Source organism: Chiloscyllium plagiosum, chromosome 3 (genome assembly GCF_004010195.1).
Source record: "Chiloscyllium plagiosum isolate BGI_BamShark_2017 chromosome 3, ASM401019v2, whole genome shotgun sequence".
Taxonomy (NCBI): Eukaryota; Metazoa; Chordata; class Chondrichthyes; order Orectolobiformes; family Hemiscylliidae; genus Chiloscyllium; species Chiloscyllium plagiosum.
Genome location: NC_057712.1, coordinates 137529057 through 137544537, shown reverse-complemented (window position 1 = coordinate 137544537; position 15481 = coordinate 137529057). Strand labels below are relative to the sequence as shown.

The following is a 15481-nucleotide window of genomic DNA, read 5'->3' as shown; positions in this document are numbered from 1 at the left end:
GTCAGGTGAATTGGCCATGCTAAATTGCCCGTAGTGTTAGGTAAAGGGGTAAATGTAGGGGTATGGGTGGGTTACGCTTCGGCGGGTCGGTGTGGACTTGTTGGGCCGAAGGGCCTGTTTCCACACTGTAAGTAATCTAATCTAATCTAATCTAATCTAATCTAGATTGAGTTGGGATATCTGGTCAGCATGGACGGGTTGGACCGAAGGGTCTGTTTCCGTGCTGTACATCCCTATGACTCTATATGCCACTGGCTTAGGAAGCCGGAGTTCCAACTGTCAAAAAAATCTTCCTCACCCAACTCAAGGAAGGCACTTGAATGAGAGGAAGACAAAGGAAGCATTTCGATGACTCCTTCAAGGTGACCCTCAAGAAATGTAATATAGATATAAATGTATGGAAGACCTTCCTTCACGAGAAGCCAACTTGGAGTAAACCCTTGTATAAAGGAACACAATTCTTTGAAAACAACCATTGGCAAGAGGAAATACAGAACAGGAGAAAGAAACGCCAACAGTCTCAAAACCAAGGACCATTTCCACCTCACGGGAAATACCTGCTAAATATATGATCAGAGATGTGGCTTTAGAATCAGGTTCATCAGCCATGCAAGGACCTACAGAACCCAAGATCAGTGACAGTTTTTAATTCATTCATGGGATGCGGGAGTCAGTGCCCATCGCTAATTGCCCAGAGGGTAGTTAAGAGTCAGTCACATTGCTGTGGTCTGGAGTCACATGTAGGCCAGACCAGGTAAAGTTGACAGTTTCCTTCCTAAATAGACATTAGAGAACCAGATTTTTTTTTTTATCTCTCTGACAATCGACAATGGATTTATGGTCAATTGGACTCTTAACTTTAAATTTTTACTGAATTCAAATTCCACCCTCTGCAGTGACAGGATTTGAACTCAGATCCCCAGGACATTACCTGAGTTTCTGGATCAATAGCCTAGGGATAATACCACTCGGCTACCGCCTCCCCTTTCTATGTGGACAATCGCACTCGATAGTGAACAGTTGCGAACAACATTACAAAGGGAGCAAAGTAACAGAGGCCCTTACAGGAATATTGAAAGTGCACAGTGATATTAAAGAATGCAATTATGAGGGAAACAGCAGTCATGAAAATATACTAGTAGACAAGATTAGGGAGAATCCTGAGACATTCTCCAAGTACATCAAGGGGGAGAGAATAACCAGAGAAGGAGTAGGGCCCATTAGGGACCAAGAGGGAAATCTGTGTGTGAATTCAGAAGACATGGTACGGTTTCAAATGAATACTTCACATCTGTCTTGACTCGGAAAAAGGAGGATGCCAGTACAGAATTCAAGACAATAAACTGGAAAGTTATTGAGCAAAATGAGAAAAGATGCACAGTGGCTCAGTGGTTAGCACTGCTGCCTCACAGCGCCAGGGACCCAGGTTCAATTTCAGCCTCAGGCAAACGTCTGTGTGGAGTTTGCACATTCTCCCCGTGTCTGCGTGGGTTTCCCCGGGTGCTCTGGTTTCCTCCCACAGTCACAAAGATGTGTAGGTCAGGTGAATTGACCATGCTAAATTACCCCATAGTGTCAGGGATGTGTAGGTTAGGTGCATTAGTCAGGGGAAATGTGGAGTAATAGGGCAGGAGAATGGGTCTGGGTGGGTTTGTCTTTGGAGGGGCGGTGTAGACTGAAGGGCCTATATCGACAATGTAGAGATTCTATATTAAAAAAAGCAGAAGTATTCGAGGTTTTGGTAGGTTTAAAGTGGACAAGTCCCCAGATCTGGACGAGTTGTATTGCAAGCTATTGTAGGAGATGAAGGAAAAAATACTAGGGACCCTGAGCCAGATTTTTAAAGCATCTCTAGCCATAGGGAAGGTGCACAGAGGACTGGAGGACAGTTAATGAGGTTCTACTTTACAATAAAGTTGGTGGAGATAGACCAGTGAGTCTCACATCAGTGGTAGGGAAACCATTGGAGAAAATACTGAATGCGAAAATTAATCTCCATTTAGACAGTCAAGGTTTGATCAGGGATAGTCAGCATGGCTTTGGCAGTAGGTCATGCCGAATAAATCTGGTTGAATTTTTCAAGAAGGTGACCAAGTGTTTGGCTGAAGATAGCCCAGCTGATATATTCTATATGGATTACAGTAAAGTCCCACATGGAATCCAGGGTAACTTGGCAAGTTTGATCCAAAATTAACTTTGTGACAAGAGACAGAGGGTAGTGGTAGAAGATTGAGAGACTAGAGTCTGGTGTGCTGTGGCAGATCACAGGGATCGGTTCTGGGTCCTTTCTTCTTTGCGATATTCATAAATGATGGAGCTGAGAATGTGGGGAAGATAATACATAAGGAGGCACTTGGGGCCTGCAAGCTAGAAATTCAGAAATTGACGTAAAGAGCGGTCTGGCATGTTGACCTCTACATTGTGGAGGCTGAGGGCCAATTCTCAGATACCTCTTCATACCTCCCCTGGACCGTAACCCCACAAAGGAATACCAGGCCATTGTGTCCACAGTGGTCATTAACCTAATTTCATCCAGTGATCTCTACCCCCACTGCCTCCAAGTTCATAATCCCCCAACCTCGCACAGTCCACTTCTACCTCCTTCCCAAAATCAAACAGAACTGCTCAGACAGACCCATCGTTTCTGCCTGGTTCTGTAGAACAAAACTCGTCTCTTCCTGACACTTTTTTTGTTTTCCCTTGTCTAATGCCTTACTACTTACATTCGTAATTACTCTAACACTTTATATCAGTTTCAGAATCCCAGGTCATGGGCCCAGGCCTCTGCCTCTTTATCAAAGACATACAATCCCTTTACACATCAGGATGGACCAGGGTTGTCTGCTTCACCCTGGAAAAAAGGCCTGAACCATACCCCATCACGGTCACCTTCCTCAGCTTGGCCAAGCTCGTCATCATTTTGAACAACTTGTTTAACTCATCTCAATTCCTTCAGGTCAAAGGGATGGTCATGGGTGCCTGCATGGTCCAGTTATGCCCACCTCATTGTGGGAAAACTGGTACATTCCTTGATCCAATCCTACTCCACTCCCCACTCACAACACGTTCTGCAGTACATCAACGACATCATCGGTGCTGCTTCCCTCTCTCGGCTGGAATTGGAAAAATGCATCAATTTTGCTTCCAATTTCCACACCACTCCCACCTTTGTCTGACTCATCTTTGACTCCTCCTTTCCCTTCCTCAACATCTGTGTTTCCAGTTACCTCAATTGTACATCTTTGCACCCTGCTTCCTGGAGAAACTACTCCATTCTCCCGATCCGCCGATTCCATCTCAGCTGTTCTGATGATGCCACGTTCGTCAAGGGGGCCTTTGAAATGTCCACTGAGGATTTCCCCAGTACCGTAGTTGACAGCGCCCTCATCCAGGTCTGCCCCATCTCCTATACTTCGGTCCTCACCCTCTTTTGCTCCTACCACAACAGCGATAGGGGCTCCCTTGCCCTCACCTACCATCCTATCCGCATCCGCATCCGCATCCAAAAGATCATAAGTCACCATTTCCACCACCTCCAGTGAGATGCCATCACCAGACACATTCCCCTGCCCTCCTTTCCTTGTCAGACTTCTGCAGAAACCATTCCCTCCAGGACACCCTTGTCTGCAACTCCTCCACTCCTAATGCTTCCGCCACATCCCAACATCACCTTTACACACATTTGCACCTGCCTGTTTGCTTCCTCTCTCCTCACTATCCAACACTGCAGTCATACATTCCAGGTGAAGCAGCAATTTACCTGCACTTCACTCAATCTAGTCTACTGTGTTCACTGTTCAAACTATGGTCTCCTCTTTGCTGGTGAGAAGTGCAGACTGGCTGACCACTTTGGTAAACACCTATATTCTGTCTCCAAAAATGACCCTGAATTTCTGGTTGCCTGCCATTTCAATACGGGGTGGAAATGTGTTGCTGGAAAAGCGCAGCAGGTCAGGCAGCATCCAGGGAACAGGAGAATCGACGTTTCGGGCATAAGCCCTTCTTCAGGAATGCCATTTCAATACACCATTGTATTCCATGGACAACATCTCTGTTACAGACTTGCTGCAGTGCTCCAGAGAGACTCAATACAAACTGGAAGCTCATTTCCCAATTGGGAACCCTGCAACCTTCTGAACCCGATATTGAGTTCAATAATTTTATGGCTTGACCATCTTTTCCCACGTCCTTATGCCAACCCCCATATACCTGACCTTGTCATATCAGTTGCTACCACAAACAACCCATTGTCAGCCACTAACGGCTATTCATTCATCCACTCCTTTATCTGACCAACTGCTTCTCTTTCCTTCTGGGCTCCATCTCTACCTATCGTTTACGCCTTTCCCATTCCTCTGCCCCTTTTCCTGTATATACACACACCAACGTTTTCCTAGTTACAATCAATTCTAAAGGGAGGTCACTGGACCTGAAAAATCAACTCTGCTTTCTCTCCACAGATGCTGCCAGGCCTGCTGAATTTTCCAGGGTCCCTCTGATCCTCAGTGCTGTGAAATCTGTAGAATATCCCAGAACATGGTGGACCTGGACACAGCTTACATTTAGGAGGATATGGACAGATTTTTAATTATTAAAGGTTGAAAGGTTATGGAAAGAAGGCAGGAAAGAGGCCAAGATAAGAACTGCTATGATCATATCAAATGGAGGAGCAGAATGGAGGGCTCCTAGCTCTTATGAAAATGCTCTTGTGGAGAGCCAGTACAGAAATGAGTGGTTGAATGGCCTCCTCCTGGACGATAACACTTTCTGATTCTATGTCTCCAGTGATAACAGTGCATGTGATTCCCTGGCCATGCCTGGTAGTCATTAATAGTGAGGAGGATTGTTATGCTACAGAAGTTCTGGTTGCCATACAATTGGAATCATAGGACTGCAGAGGAGGTTAACCAGCCCAAGATGGAAAGTTTTAGTTATGAGGAGAGACTGGATAGGCTGGGTTTGTTTTCCTTGAAGCAGAGAAGGCTGAGGCGGGATATGATTGAGGGATGCAAAATGAGAGGCATAGACAGGATAGGTTGTGTAAAAGTTTTCCCCATTGCAAACTTGCTTGAGGTGGCTAAGTGGTGTTTAGAGAAGACCTGAGGAAACATGTTTTTACTCAGAAGGTGGTAGAAGTGCATAGCGTGCTGCCTCAGGGGGTGGTAGAGGCAGGTACTCTCACAGCTTTGAAGATGCATCTGGATGAGCACTTAACATACCAGGGCATGATATGGTTGTGGATCAAGTGCAGGAAAATGGGATTAGGGTAATTTTGTGTTTGTTGGTCAGCTGTAAGGTACCTGTTTCTATTCTGTATGACTCTAGGTAATGTTACTGACAGAAAGTTTCATTTGGTAAATTTGGTAAAAGTTCAAGCAGCTCCAGTGATTCAATGACAACATGAAGGTGAAAGTTTTGAAACAGACTCTCCTCAGCATTTTCAGCGAGAGTCTGAAATTCCAATATGAGTACTATTTAGCAGACACATGGGAGATTTAGGGTTTGATCAAAACTGAAATATAATTTTACTGCTCATTAGCTTACCTTAGAGAGAGATAGGAAGCCCTCACTACTGAGAACTGCCTTTGCATTCCTGTCCATGTACAGACAGCAGGTACTGGAAAGTTTGTGTAGACAGTAAAGACTGGCCACATCATAAACCATACAGACATTATTAATACTGAGGATGGTACACAGATACTCTGATGTGGCATCTTCCAGCTCTGGGAATCCATATTTATGGGCAAGACTGAGGAAGTCCAACAATATTTCTTCTTTTTCATTACTGAGTGTGACTTGGCCTGTGTAAATATACTTCAGGAGCATTGTAAATGCCTCTGCTGGGGTATCCTCCAATGGGATTTCAGCCTGCGAATGTGCCTCACGCATTCCACCATATAATAACGCCCTAGACAGAGAGAGGTGCAAGGTCAGCTGCAAAGACACTTGCGTCATTAAACACTATTATGTAACCAAAACAACAGCTTATATTGATACAGTAAAACAACATTAGCAAGCAAGGAATGAGACTGAGCCATTAGATAAAATTAAGGCAAGTTACCGAAAACATGGCCAAAGAGGGAGGCTTTAAGGAGCATCTTAGAGAAGGAAAGTGGCTTAAAAATGTGGAGAAGTATACGGAGTGAATGTCAGAGCATCGAAATGAGGAAAGTGAAAGCACAGACACCAACACCCAAGAGGTCAGAATTAGGAAAGCACATTATTCTCAAGAGGCTTGTACTGCCTGGAGGAGAGGGAGGGGCGAGACACATTGAAAGCAAGGATAAAAATTTTAAAGCGTTTTTTTCTAAATTCATTCATGAGATGAGGGCATCACCAACAATTGCCCTAAGAGTAAACCACATTGCTGTGGATTTGGAGTCACAGTAGGCCAGATAAGACCATAACATATAGCAGCATATGTTAGGCTACTGTATCATGACTGATAAGTTTCGCAATCCCATTCTTCCACTTCCTCCCTGTAACCCTTTATCCCCTTGACAATCAAGAACCTATCTATCTCAGTCTCAAGTACACTCAATCACCTGGCCACCACAGCCTTCTGTGACAATGAATTCCATAGATTCACCATTCTCTGGCTGAACAAGTTTCTCCTTATCTCCGTTCAGAAGGCATGCAGTATGCTTTCCTTTATTGGTCAGAGTATTGAGTACAGGAGTTGGGAGGACATGTTGCGGCTGTACAGGACATTGGTTAGGCCACTGTTGGAATATTGTGTACAATTCTGGTCTCCTTCCTATCGGGAAAGACGTTGTAAAACGTGAAAGGGTTCTGAAAAGATTTACAAGGATGTTGCCAGGGTTGGAGGATTTTAGCGATATAGAGAGACTGAACAAGCTGGGGCTGTTTTCCCTGGAGCGTTGGAGGCTGAGGGGTGACCTTATAGAGGTTTACAAAATTATGAGGACCATGGATAGGATAAATAGGCAAGTCTTTTCCCTGGGGTCGGGGAGTCCAGAACTAGAGGGCATAGGTTTAGGGTGAGAGGGGAAAGATATAAAAGAGACCTAAGGGGCAACTGTTTCACACAGAGGGTGGTACGGGTATAGAATGAGCTGTCAGAGGATGTGGTGGAGACTGGTACAATTGCAACATTTAAGAGGCATTTGGATGGGTATATGAATAGGAAGGGTTTGGAGGGATATGGGCCGGGTGCTGGCGGGTGGGACTAGATTGGGTTGGGATATCTGGTCGGCATGGACGGGTTGGACTGAAGGGTCTGTTTCTGTTTCTTTTACCTTACTCCCTTTTTAAACAGGGCTGTCACACTAGTGACTTTCCTGTCCTCTGGGACCCTCCCTGATTCTAGCGATTACTGAAAGATCACCACTAACGCCTCCACTATCTCGTCAGCTATCTCCTTTACACTCCTATGGAGTGAAATCCATCTGGTCCAGGTAATTTATCCACCTTCAGGCCATTCAGTTTTTCTAGCACCTTCTCCTTGGTGATGGTCATATTCAACTCTGTCCCTTCACTCTTGAATTTTTGGGATATTACTCATGTCTTCCACCGCGAAGACTGAAGCAAAGTTCCTCAGCCATTTCCTTGTTCCTCACTGTCTCTCCTGCATCATTTCCCAGCAGCCCAATGTCCACTTTTGTTTCTCTTTTGCCCTTTATATACTAAAAGAAACTCTTGCAGTCTTCCTTTATATTACTGGCTAGCTTACCCTCACATTTAATCTTCTCCCTCTTTATTTCTTGTCTTGTTGCCCTCTGTTGATCTTTGGCTTCCTACTGCCCTGCACCACATTATACTCTTTCTCTTTTGTTTTTATACTATCCCTGACTTCCCGAGTCAGCCGGGGTTACCCCATCCTCCCTGTACCATGCTTCCTTTTCCTCGGAATGAAGCTCTGCTGTGTCTCCTGAATTACTCTCAGAAACCCCTGCCAGTGCTGTTCCACTGTCCTTCCTGCTAGGCTCCTCTCCCAGTCAATTCTACCCAGCTCCTCCCTCATGCCTCTGTAGTTGCCTTTATTCAGCTGTAATACTGTTACCTCTGATTTGATCTTCTTCTCTCAAATTGAAGAGTAAATTCAATCATATTCACCTTAAACTCCCTTATCAGTCTGCCTATTGCACAACACTAAATCCAGTATTGCCTGTTCCCTAATGGCTCCAACACAAGCTGCTCCAGAAAGCCATCTCATAGACATTACGTAAATTCCTTTCCTTGCAATCCACTACCAACCTGATTTTCCAAGTCCACCTACATGTTGAAATCCCCCATGATCACTATAGCTTAGCCTTTTTTATCTCCTGGTGTATCGCACGCCCCAGCCCCAGCCCCAGCCTGTACAGAACTCCATTTATGGTTTCTTTACCTTTGCGATTTCTCAATTCGACACAGACAGATTCTACGTCATCTGACCCCACTTTGTTTCTTAATATTGATTTAATTTCATTTCTTACTAATAAGTCAACCCCAGCCACTCTGTCAACCTGCCTGTCTTTACAATAGGATGTGAATATTCAGCTCTCAATCCTAATCCCATTGCAGCCACATCTCCATGATTCCGACCATGTCATACCTACCAATTTCAACCTGCACCACCAGCCCAGTTACTTTATTCCTTACACTGCGTGCATTCAGATACAACACCTTCAGTCCTGGGTCAATCGTCCCTCTTCTCATTGCCATACGTTTGTCCAGTGTGTTTGAAGTTTGATTGCAAACCTTTTCCATACACGCTGTCCTATTTGTGTCCATGCTTAATAACCTCTCCTGAGTTCTGAACTCTAAACACCCTTCCGTGCCCCATTTAGTTTAAAGCTCTGTCTATGGCCCTAGTTATGCGATTTGCTCAGACTTTGGTCCCAGCACGGTTCAGATGAAGACCGTGCCATTGGAACAGGTCCCTTCTTCCCCAGTACTGGTGCCAATGTCCCACAAATCCATGGTGAATAATAGGGCTGTAAGGAGTGTCATGGAACCGAGTGATCTTGGACTTCAGCATCACAGTTCTCTGAACGTAGAGTCACATGTAGACAGGGCAGTGAAGAAGGCTTTTGACACACTGGCCTTCATCAGTCAGGGCATTGAGAATAGTTGGGAAGTTATATTGCAGTTGTACAGGATGTTGGTGAGGCCGCACTTGACGTATTGTGCTCAGTTTTGGTCAACTGGCTATAAGAAGGATATTATTAAACTGGAAAGAGTGCAGAAGAAATTTACAAGAATGTTGCCGAGACTCAAGGATGTGAGTTAGAATAGAATAGATTGTTCCAGCACAGTACAGGCCCTTTGGCCCTCGATGTTGCACCAACCTGTGAAACCAATCTGAAGCCCATCTAACCTACACTATTCTATTCTCGTCCATATGCCTATTCAATGACGATTTAAATGCCCTTAAAGTTAGCGAGTCTACTACTGTTACAGGCAGTGCGTTCCACGCCCCTACTACTCGCTGAGTAAAGAAACTACATCTGACATCACACAAAGGCGGCCTTTGTGAGGAGCTGAAGGAGATGGGGCAGACACTGAGCATTTTGCATCAGTATTTACTGTGGAAAAGGACATGGAAAATATAGACTGTAGGGAAATAGATGGTGACATCTTGAAAAATGTCAGATTACAGAGGAGTAAGTGCTGGATGTCTTAAACGCATAAAAGCAGATAAATCCCCAGGACCTGATCAGGTGTACCCAAGAACTCTGTGGGAAGCTAGAGAAGTGATTGCTGGGCCTCTTGCTGAGATATTTGTATCAGCGATAGTCACAGGTGAGGTGCCGGAAGACTGGAGGTTGGCTAACGTGGTGCCACTGTTTAAGAAGGGTGGTAAGGACAAGTCAGGGAACTACAGACCGGTGAGCCTGACCTCGGTGGTGGGCAAGTTGTTGGATGGAATCCTGAGGGACAGGATGTACATGTATTTGGAAAGGCAAGTACTGATTAGAGATAGTCAACATGGCTTTGTGCGTGGGAAATCATGTCTCACAAACTTCATTGACTTTTTTGAAGAAGTAACAAAGAGGATGATAAGGGCAGAGCGGTAGATGTCTTCTATGTGGTCTTCAGTAAGGTGTTCGACAAGGTTCCCCATGGGAGACTGGTTAGCAAGGTTAGATCTCACGGAATACAGGGAGAACTGGTTCAAAGGTGGAAGACAGAGGGTGATGGTGGAGAGTTGATTTTCAGACTGGAGGCCTGTGACCAGTGGAGTGCCACAAGGATCGGTGCTGTGTCCACTACTTTTCATCATTTATATAAATGATTTGGATAGGAGCATAAGAGGCATAATTAATAAGTTTGCAGATGACACCAAAATTGGAGGTGTAGTGGACAACGAAGAGGATTACCTCAGATTACAACAGGATCTGGACCAGATGGGCCAATGGGCTGAGAAGTGGCAGATGGAGTTTAATTCAGATAAATGCGAGGTGCTGCATTTTGGGAAAGCAAATCTTAGCAGGATTTATACACTTAATGGGAAGGTCCCAGTGAGTGTTGCTGAACAAAGAGACCTTGGAGTGCAGGTTCATAGCTCCTTGAAAGTGGAGTCGCAGGTAGATAGGAAAGTGAAGAAGGTGTTTGGTATGCTTTCCTTTATTGGTCAGAGTATTGAGTACATGAGTTGGGAGGTCATGTTACAGCATGTACAGGATATTGGTTAGGCCACTGTTGGAATATTGCGTGCAATTCTGGTCTCCTTCCTATCAGAAAAATGTTGTGAAACTTGAAAGGGTTCAGAACAGATATGCAAGGATGTTGCCAGGGTTGGAGGGTTTGAGGTATCGGGAGAGGTTGAACAGGCTGGGGCTGTTTTCCCTGGAGCGTCAGAGGCTGAGGGGTGATCTTATAGAGGTTTATAAAATTATGAGGAGCATGGATGGGATAAATAGACAAAGTCTTTTCCCTGGGGTGGGGGAGTCCAGAACTAGAGTGCATAGGTTTAGGATAAGAGGGGAAAGATATAAAAGAGACCCAAGGGGCAACATTTTCACTTAGAGGATGGTACGTGTATGGAATGAGCTGCCAGAGGATGTGGTGGAGGCTTGGACAATTGCAATATTTAAGAGGCATTTGGATGGATATATAACTAGGAAGGGTTTGGAGGGATATGGGCCGGGCACTGGCAGGTGGGACTAGATTGGGTTGGAATATCTAGTCAGCATGGACGGGTTGGACCGAAGGGTCTGTTTCCGTGCTGTACATCTCTATGACTCCATGATATCTATCACCCCTCAATTTAAAGCTCTGTCCCCTTGTACTAGCCATCACCATCTGAGGAAAAAGGCTTTCACTGTCCACCCTAGCTAACGCTCTGATTATCTTATATGTCTCAATTAAGTCACCTCTCAACATTCATCTCTCTAAGAAAAACAGCCTGAAGTTCCTCAGCCTTACCTCGTAAAACCTTCCCTCCATACCAGGCAACATCCTTGTAAATCTCCTCTGAATGCTTTCCAAAGCTTCCACATCCTTCTTATAGTGCGCTGACCAGAACTGTATGCAATACTCCAAGTGCGGCCGCACCAGAGTTTTGTACAGCAGCAGCATGATCTCATGGTTCCGAAACTCAATCCTTCTACCAATAAAAGCTAACACACCGTATGCCTTCTTAAAAACCCTATCAACCTAGGTGGCAACTTTCAGGGATCTGTGTACCTGAACACCGAGATCTCTCTGCTCATCTACACTGCCAAGAATCTTACCATTTGTCCAGTACTCTGCATTCCTGTTACTCCTTCCAAAGTCAATCACCTCACACTTTTTCGCATTAAACTCCATTTGCCACCTCTCGGCCCAGCTCTGCAACTTATCTATGTCCCCCAGAGGCCTGCAACATCCTTCCACACTGTTCACAACTCCACCGATCTTAGTGTCATCTGCAAACTTACTAACCCATCTTTCTATGCCCTCATCCAGGTCGTTTATAAAAATGACAAACAGCAGTGGCCCCAAAACAGATCCTTGTGGTACACCACTAGTAAGTGATCTCTAGGATGAACATTTCCCATCAGCCACCACCCTCTGTCTTCTTTCAGCTAGCCAATTTCTGATCCAAACCGCTAAATCATCCTCAATCCTATGCCTCCGTATTTTGTGCAATAGCCTACCATGGGGAACCTTATCAACATCTTACTGAAATCCATATACACAACATCAACCGCTTTACCTTCGTCTACCTGTTTTGTCACCTTCTCAAAGAACTTAATGAGGTTTGAGGCATGACCTACCCTTCACAAAACCGTGTTGACTATCCCTAATCAAATTATTCCTCTCTAGATGATTATAAATCCTATTTCATATAACCGTTTCCAACAGTTTACCCTCAACTGAAGTAAGACTCACTGGTCTATAATTTCCAGGGCTGTCTCTACTCCCCTTATTGAACAGGGGAACCACATTTGCTGTCATCCAGTCTTCTGGTACTGTTCCTGTAGACAATGTCGATGTAAAGATCAAAGCCAAAGGCTCGGCAATCTCCTCCCTGGCTTCCCAGGGAATGCTAAGATAAATCCAATCCAGGCCAGGGGACTTATCTATTTTCACACTTTCACGAATTGCTAACACATCTCCCTTGTGAACCTAATTTACTGTAGTCATTCTTTTATTCCTGATATACCTGTAGAAAGCCTTAGGGTTTTCCTTGATCCTATCCGCCAACAACTTCTCATGTCCCCTCCTGGCTCTTCTTAGCTCTCTCTTTAGGTCTTTCCTGGCTAACGTGTAACTTTCAAGCACCCTATCTGAGCCATCACATCTCATCCTAACCACGGTTCCCACGCTCAACAACTTCCTCCCTGCCTGACAGGTACACACTTATCAATGATCCACAGTGCCTGTTCCTTGAATAAGGTCTACATTTCAATTGTGCCCAACCCCTGCAGTTTCCTTCCCCATCCTATGCATCCTAAATCTTACCTAATCGCATCATAATTGCCTTTCCCCGAGCTGTAACTCTTGTCCTGTGGTATATACCTATCCCTTTCCGTCGCAAAAGTAAACATAACAGAATTGTGATCACTATCACCAAAGTGCTCACCAACCACCAAATTTAATACCTGGCCTGGTTCATTACCCATTACCAAATCTAAAGTGGCTTCACCCCTTGTTGGTCTGGCTACATACGGTGTCAGGAAAACCTCCTGCACACATCGGACAAAAACTGACCCATCTAAAGTACTTGAACTATCATATTTCCAGTCAATATTTGGAAAAGTTAAAGTCCCCTGTAACAACTACCCTGTCACTCTCGCTCCTATCCAGGAACATCTTTGCGATCCTTTCCTCTACATCTCTGGAAATATTCAGAGGCTTATAGAAAACTCCCAACAGGGTGACCTCTCCTTTCCTGTTTCTAACCTCAGTAGACGAGTCCACAAACATCCTTTTTGCAACTGTAATACTGTCCTTGACTAACATTGCACCCCCTGCCCCATTTTACCATTTTCTCTATTCTTACTGAAACATCTAAATCCTAGAACCTACAATTATCATTCCTGGTTATGGGAGAGGTTGGATAAGCTATGATATTTTTCTTTAGAGCGTAGGAGAGGGTGGACCTCAGAGAGGTGTATAAGATCATGAGAGGCATGGACAGGATGAATGCACTCAGTAATTTTCCCAGGCTGGGGAATTAAGGACTTGAGGGCATCAGTCTAAGGTTAGAGGGGAAAGAATAAAGGGGGACCTGAGGGGCAATCCTTTTACACAGAGGGTGGTACGCATATGGAATAAGCTGCCAGCAGAAGTGGTTGAGGCAGGTACATTCACTACATTTAAAAGGCTTTTCGACAAATACATAGATAGGATTAGAAGGAAATGGGCCAAGTGCAGTCAACTGGTTACCGTGGATGGATATTTTGGTAGGCATGGACCAGTTTGGGCCAAAGGGCCTGTCTCTGTGCTGGAGGACTCTATGATTCTCTACGACTTCAAACCCATTCCTCCCACACCGTTCTTTGAGCCACACATTTACCTTCCAATCTTATTGACCCTGTGCCAATTAGCTCGTGGGTCAGGTAGTAATCCAGAAATTACTTCCTTTTGGTTCTGCTTTTAAATTTAGCCCAGTGTGACAGAAATATGGAATGCGCTGCCTGAAGTGATAGTGGAGGCAAGTACTCTCACAACATTTAATAAGCATTTGAACAAGAACTTAAAATGTTGGGACATAGTACGTTATGGATGAAGGTAAATGGGATTAGTAAATTTGGAGTTTGTTGTTTAACAGAAGGATTGGGTTTTTTTAAATACTGTATGACTGTGACTTTTTTACTTTTAAAAGGGCTGCTGGAAGGGACACCTGAAGGCTTTTGTACACAAATATTCAACAGTGAGAGTACAGTTGAACAAAACACAGGAAATGGGAGCAGGCCACTCAGCCCATCAAGCTTGTTCCACCATTCGGTAAGATCATGGCTGATCATTATGGCTCAGTTTCACCATCCTCCCTGTCCTCCATTGTCCACAACTCTCTCTTGATCAAAATTCTATTCCGGTCAGCATTGAATATAGTGAACAACTCTGCTTCATCTAATGATCGCCATAAATATCCTTTGCTTCATTCCTTCACAGTATTAGTGCTGTAAACAGATAAAATCCAGCACAGAAGACCACAAAATATAAGAGCAGAATTTGGCCACTGAGCCATTCGACCCATCAAGTCTATACCAACCCTCTGAAGAGTATCCTGCTCAGACCCACCCCCTACCCTATCCCTGTAACCCTGCATTTATCATAGCTAATCCACCCTGACCTGCACATCTTTGGACTGTGGGAGGAAACCCATGCAGACACGGGGAGAATGTGCAAACTCCACACAGGGAGTTGTCAGAGGGTGAAATCAAACCTGGGTCCCTGACGCTGTGAAGAAACCGTGCAAACCACTGTGCCACCCTATGCCAGTACCTTGCACCCAAGTTTACGGGCTCTTATCTTGTTTAGGAACCTACGCTGCTGCATGCTGTTGAAGGCCTTCTGGAAATGCAAACAAATCCGTGTCCACTGGCTCTCCTTTGTCTAACCTGCTCGATACCTCCTCAAAAAATTCAAAGAATTTGTCAGACATGACCTCCCTTTGATGAAGCCATGTTAACTCAGCCCTACTTTACCATGCACCTCCAAGTACCCTGAATCCTGTTGCCCTCCACTAATGCCACCTTGCTGAACCAAACATGACTCATTTATACCTCATTCCTGTTTAGTTAACCAATCCTCTATCAATGACAATATGGTACACAACACTGAAGTTTGTGTAGTAACCTTTTACGTTGCTCTTTATTGAATGCCTTTTGAAATTCAATAGACAATAGACAATAGACAATAGGTGCAGGAGTAGGCCATTCGGCCCTTCGAGCCTGCACCGCCATTCAATATAATTATGGCTGATCATTCCTAATCAGTATCCTGTTCCTGCCTTATCTCCATAACCCTTGATTCCACTATCTTTGAGAGCTCTATCCAACTCTTTCTTAAATGAATCCAGAGAGTGGGCCTCCACTGCCCC

The 15481-nt window shown here is 44.7% G+C and overlaps 1 protein-coding gene across 1 annotated transcript in view; it reads right to left on the bottom strand.

Moving 5' to 3' along the window:
- LOC122540250 (BTB/POZ domain-containing protein 9-like) overlaps window positions 1-15481 on the bottom strand; it is a 151541-nt gene that overhangs the window by 126919 nt on the left and 9141 nt on the right. Inside the window, exon 2 of the mRNA XM_043675684.1 lies at window positions 5545-5908. Coding sequence (XP_043531619.1) covers window positions 5545-5908 — 364 coding nt within the window. The remainder of the gene's footprint in view (window positions 1-5544; window positions 5909-15481) is intronic.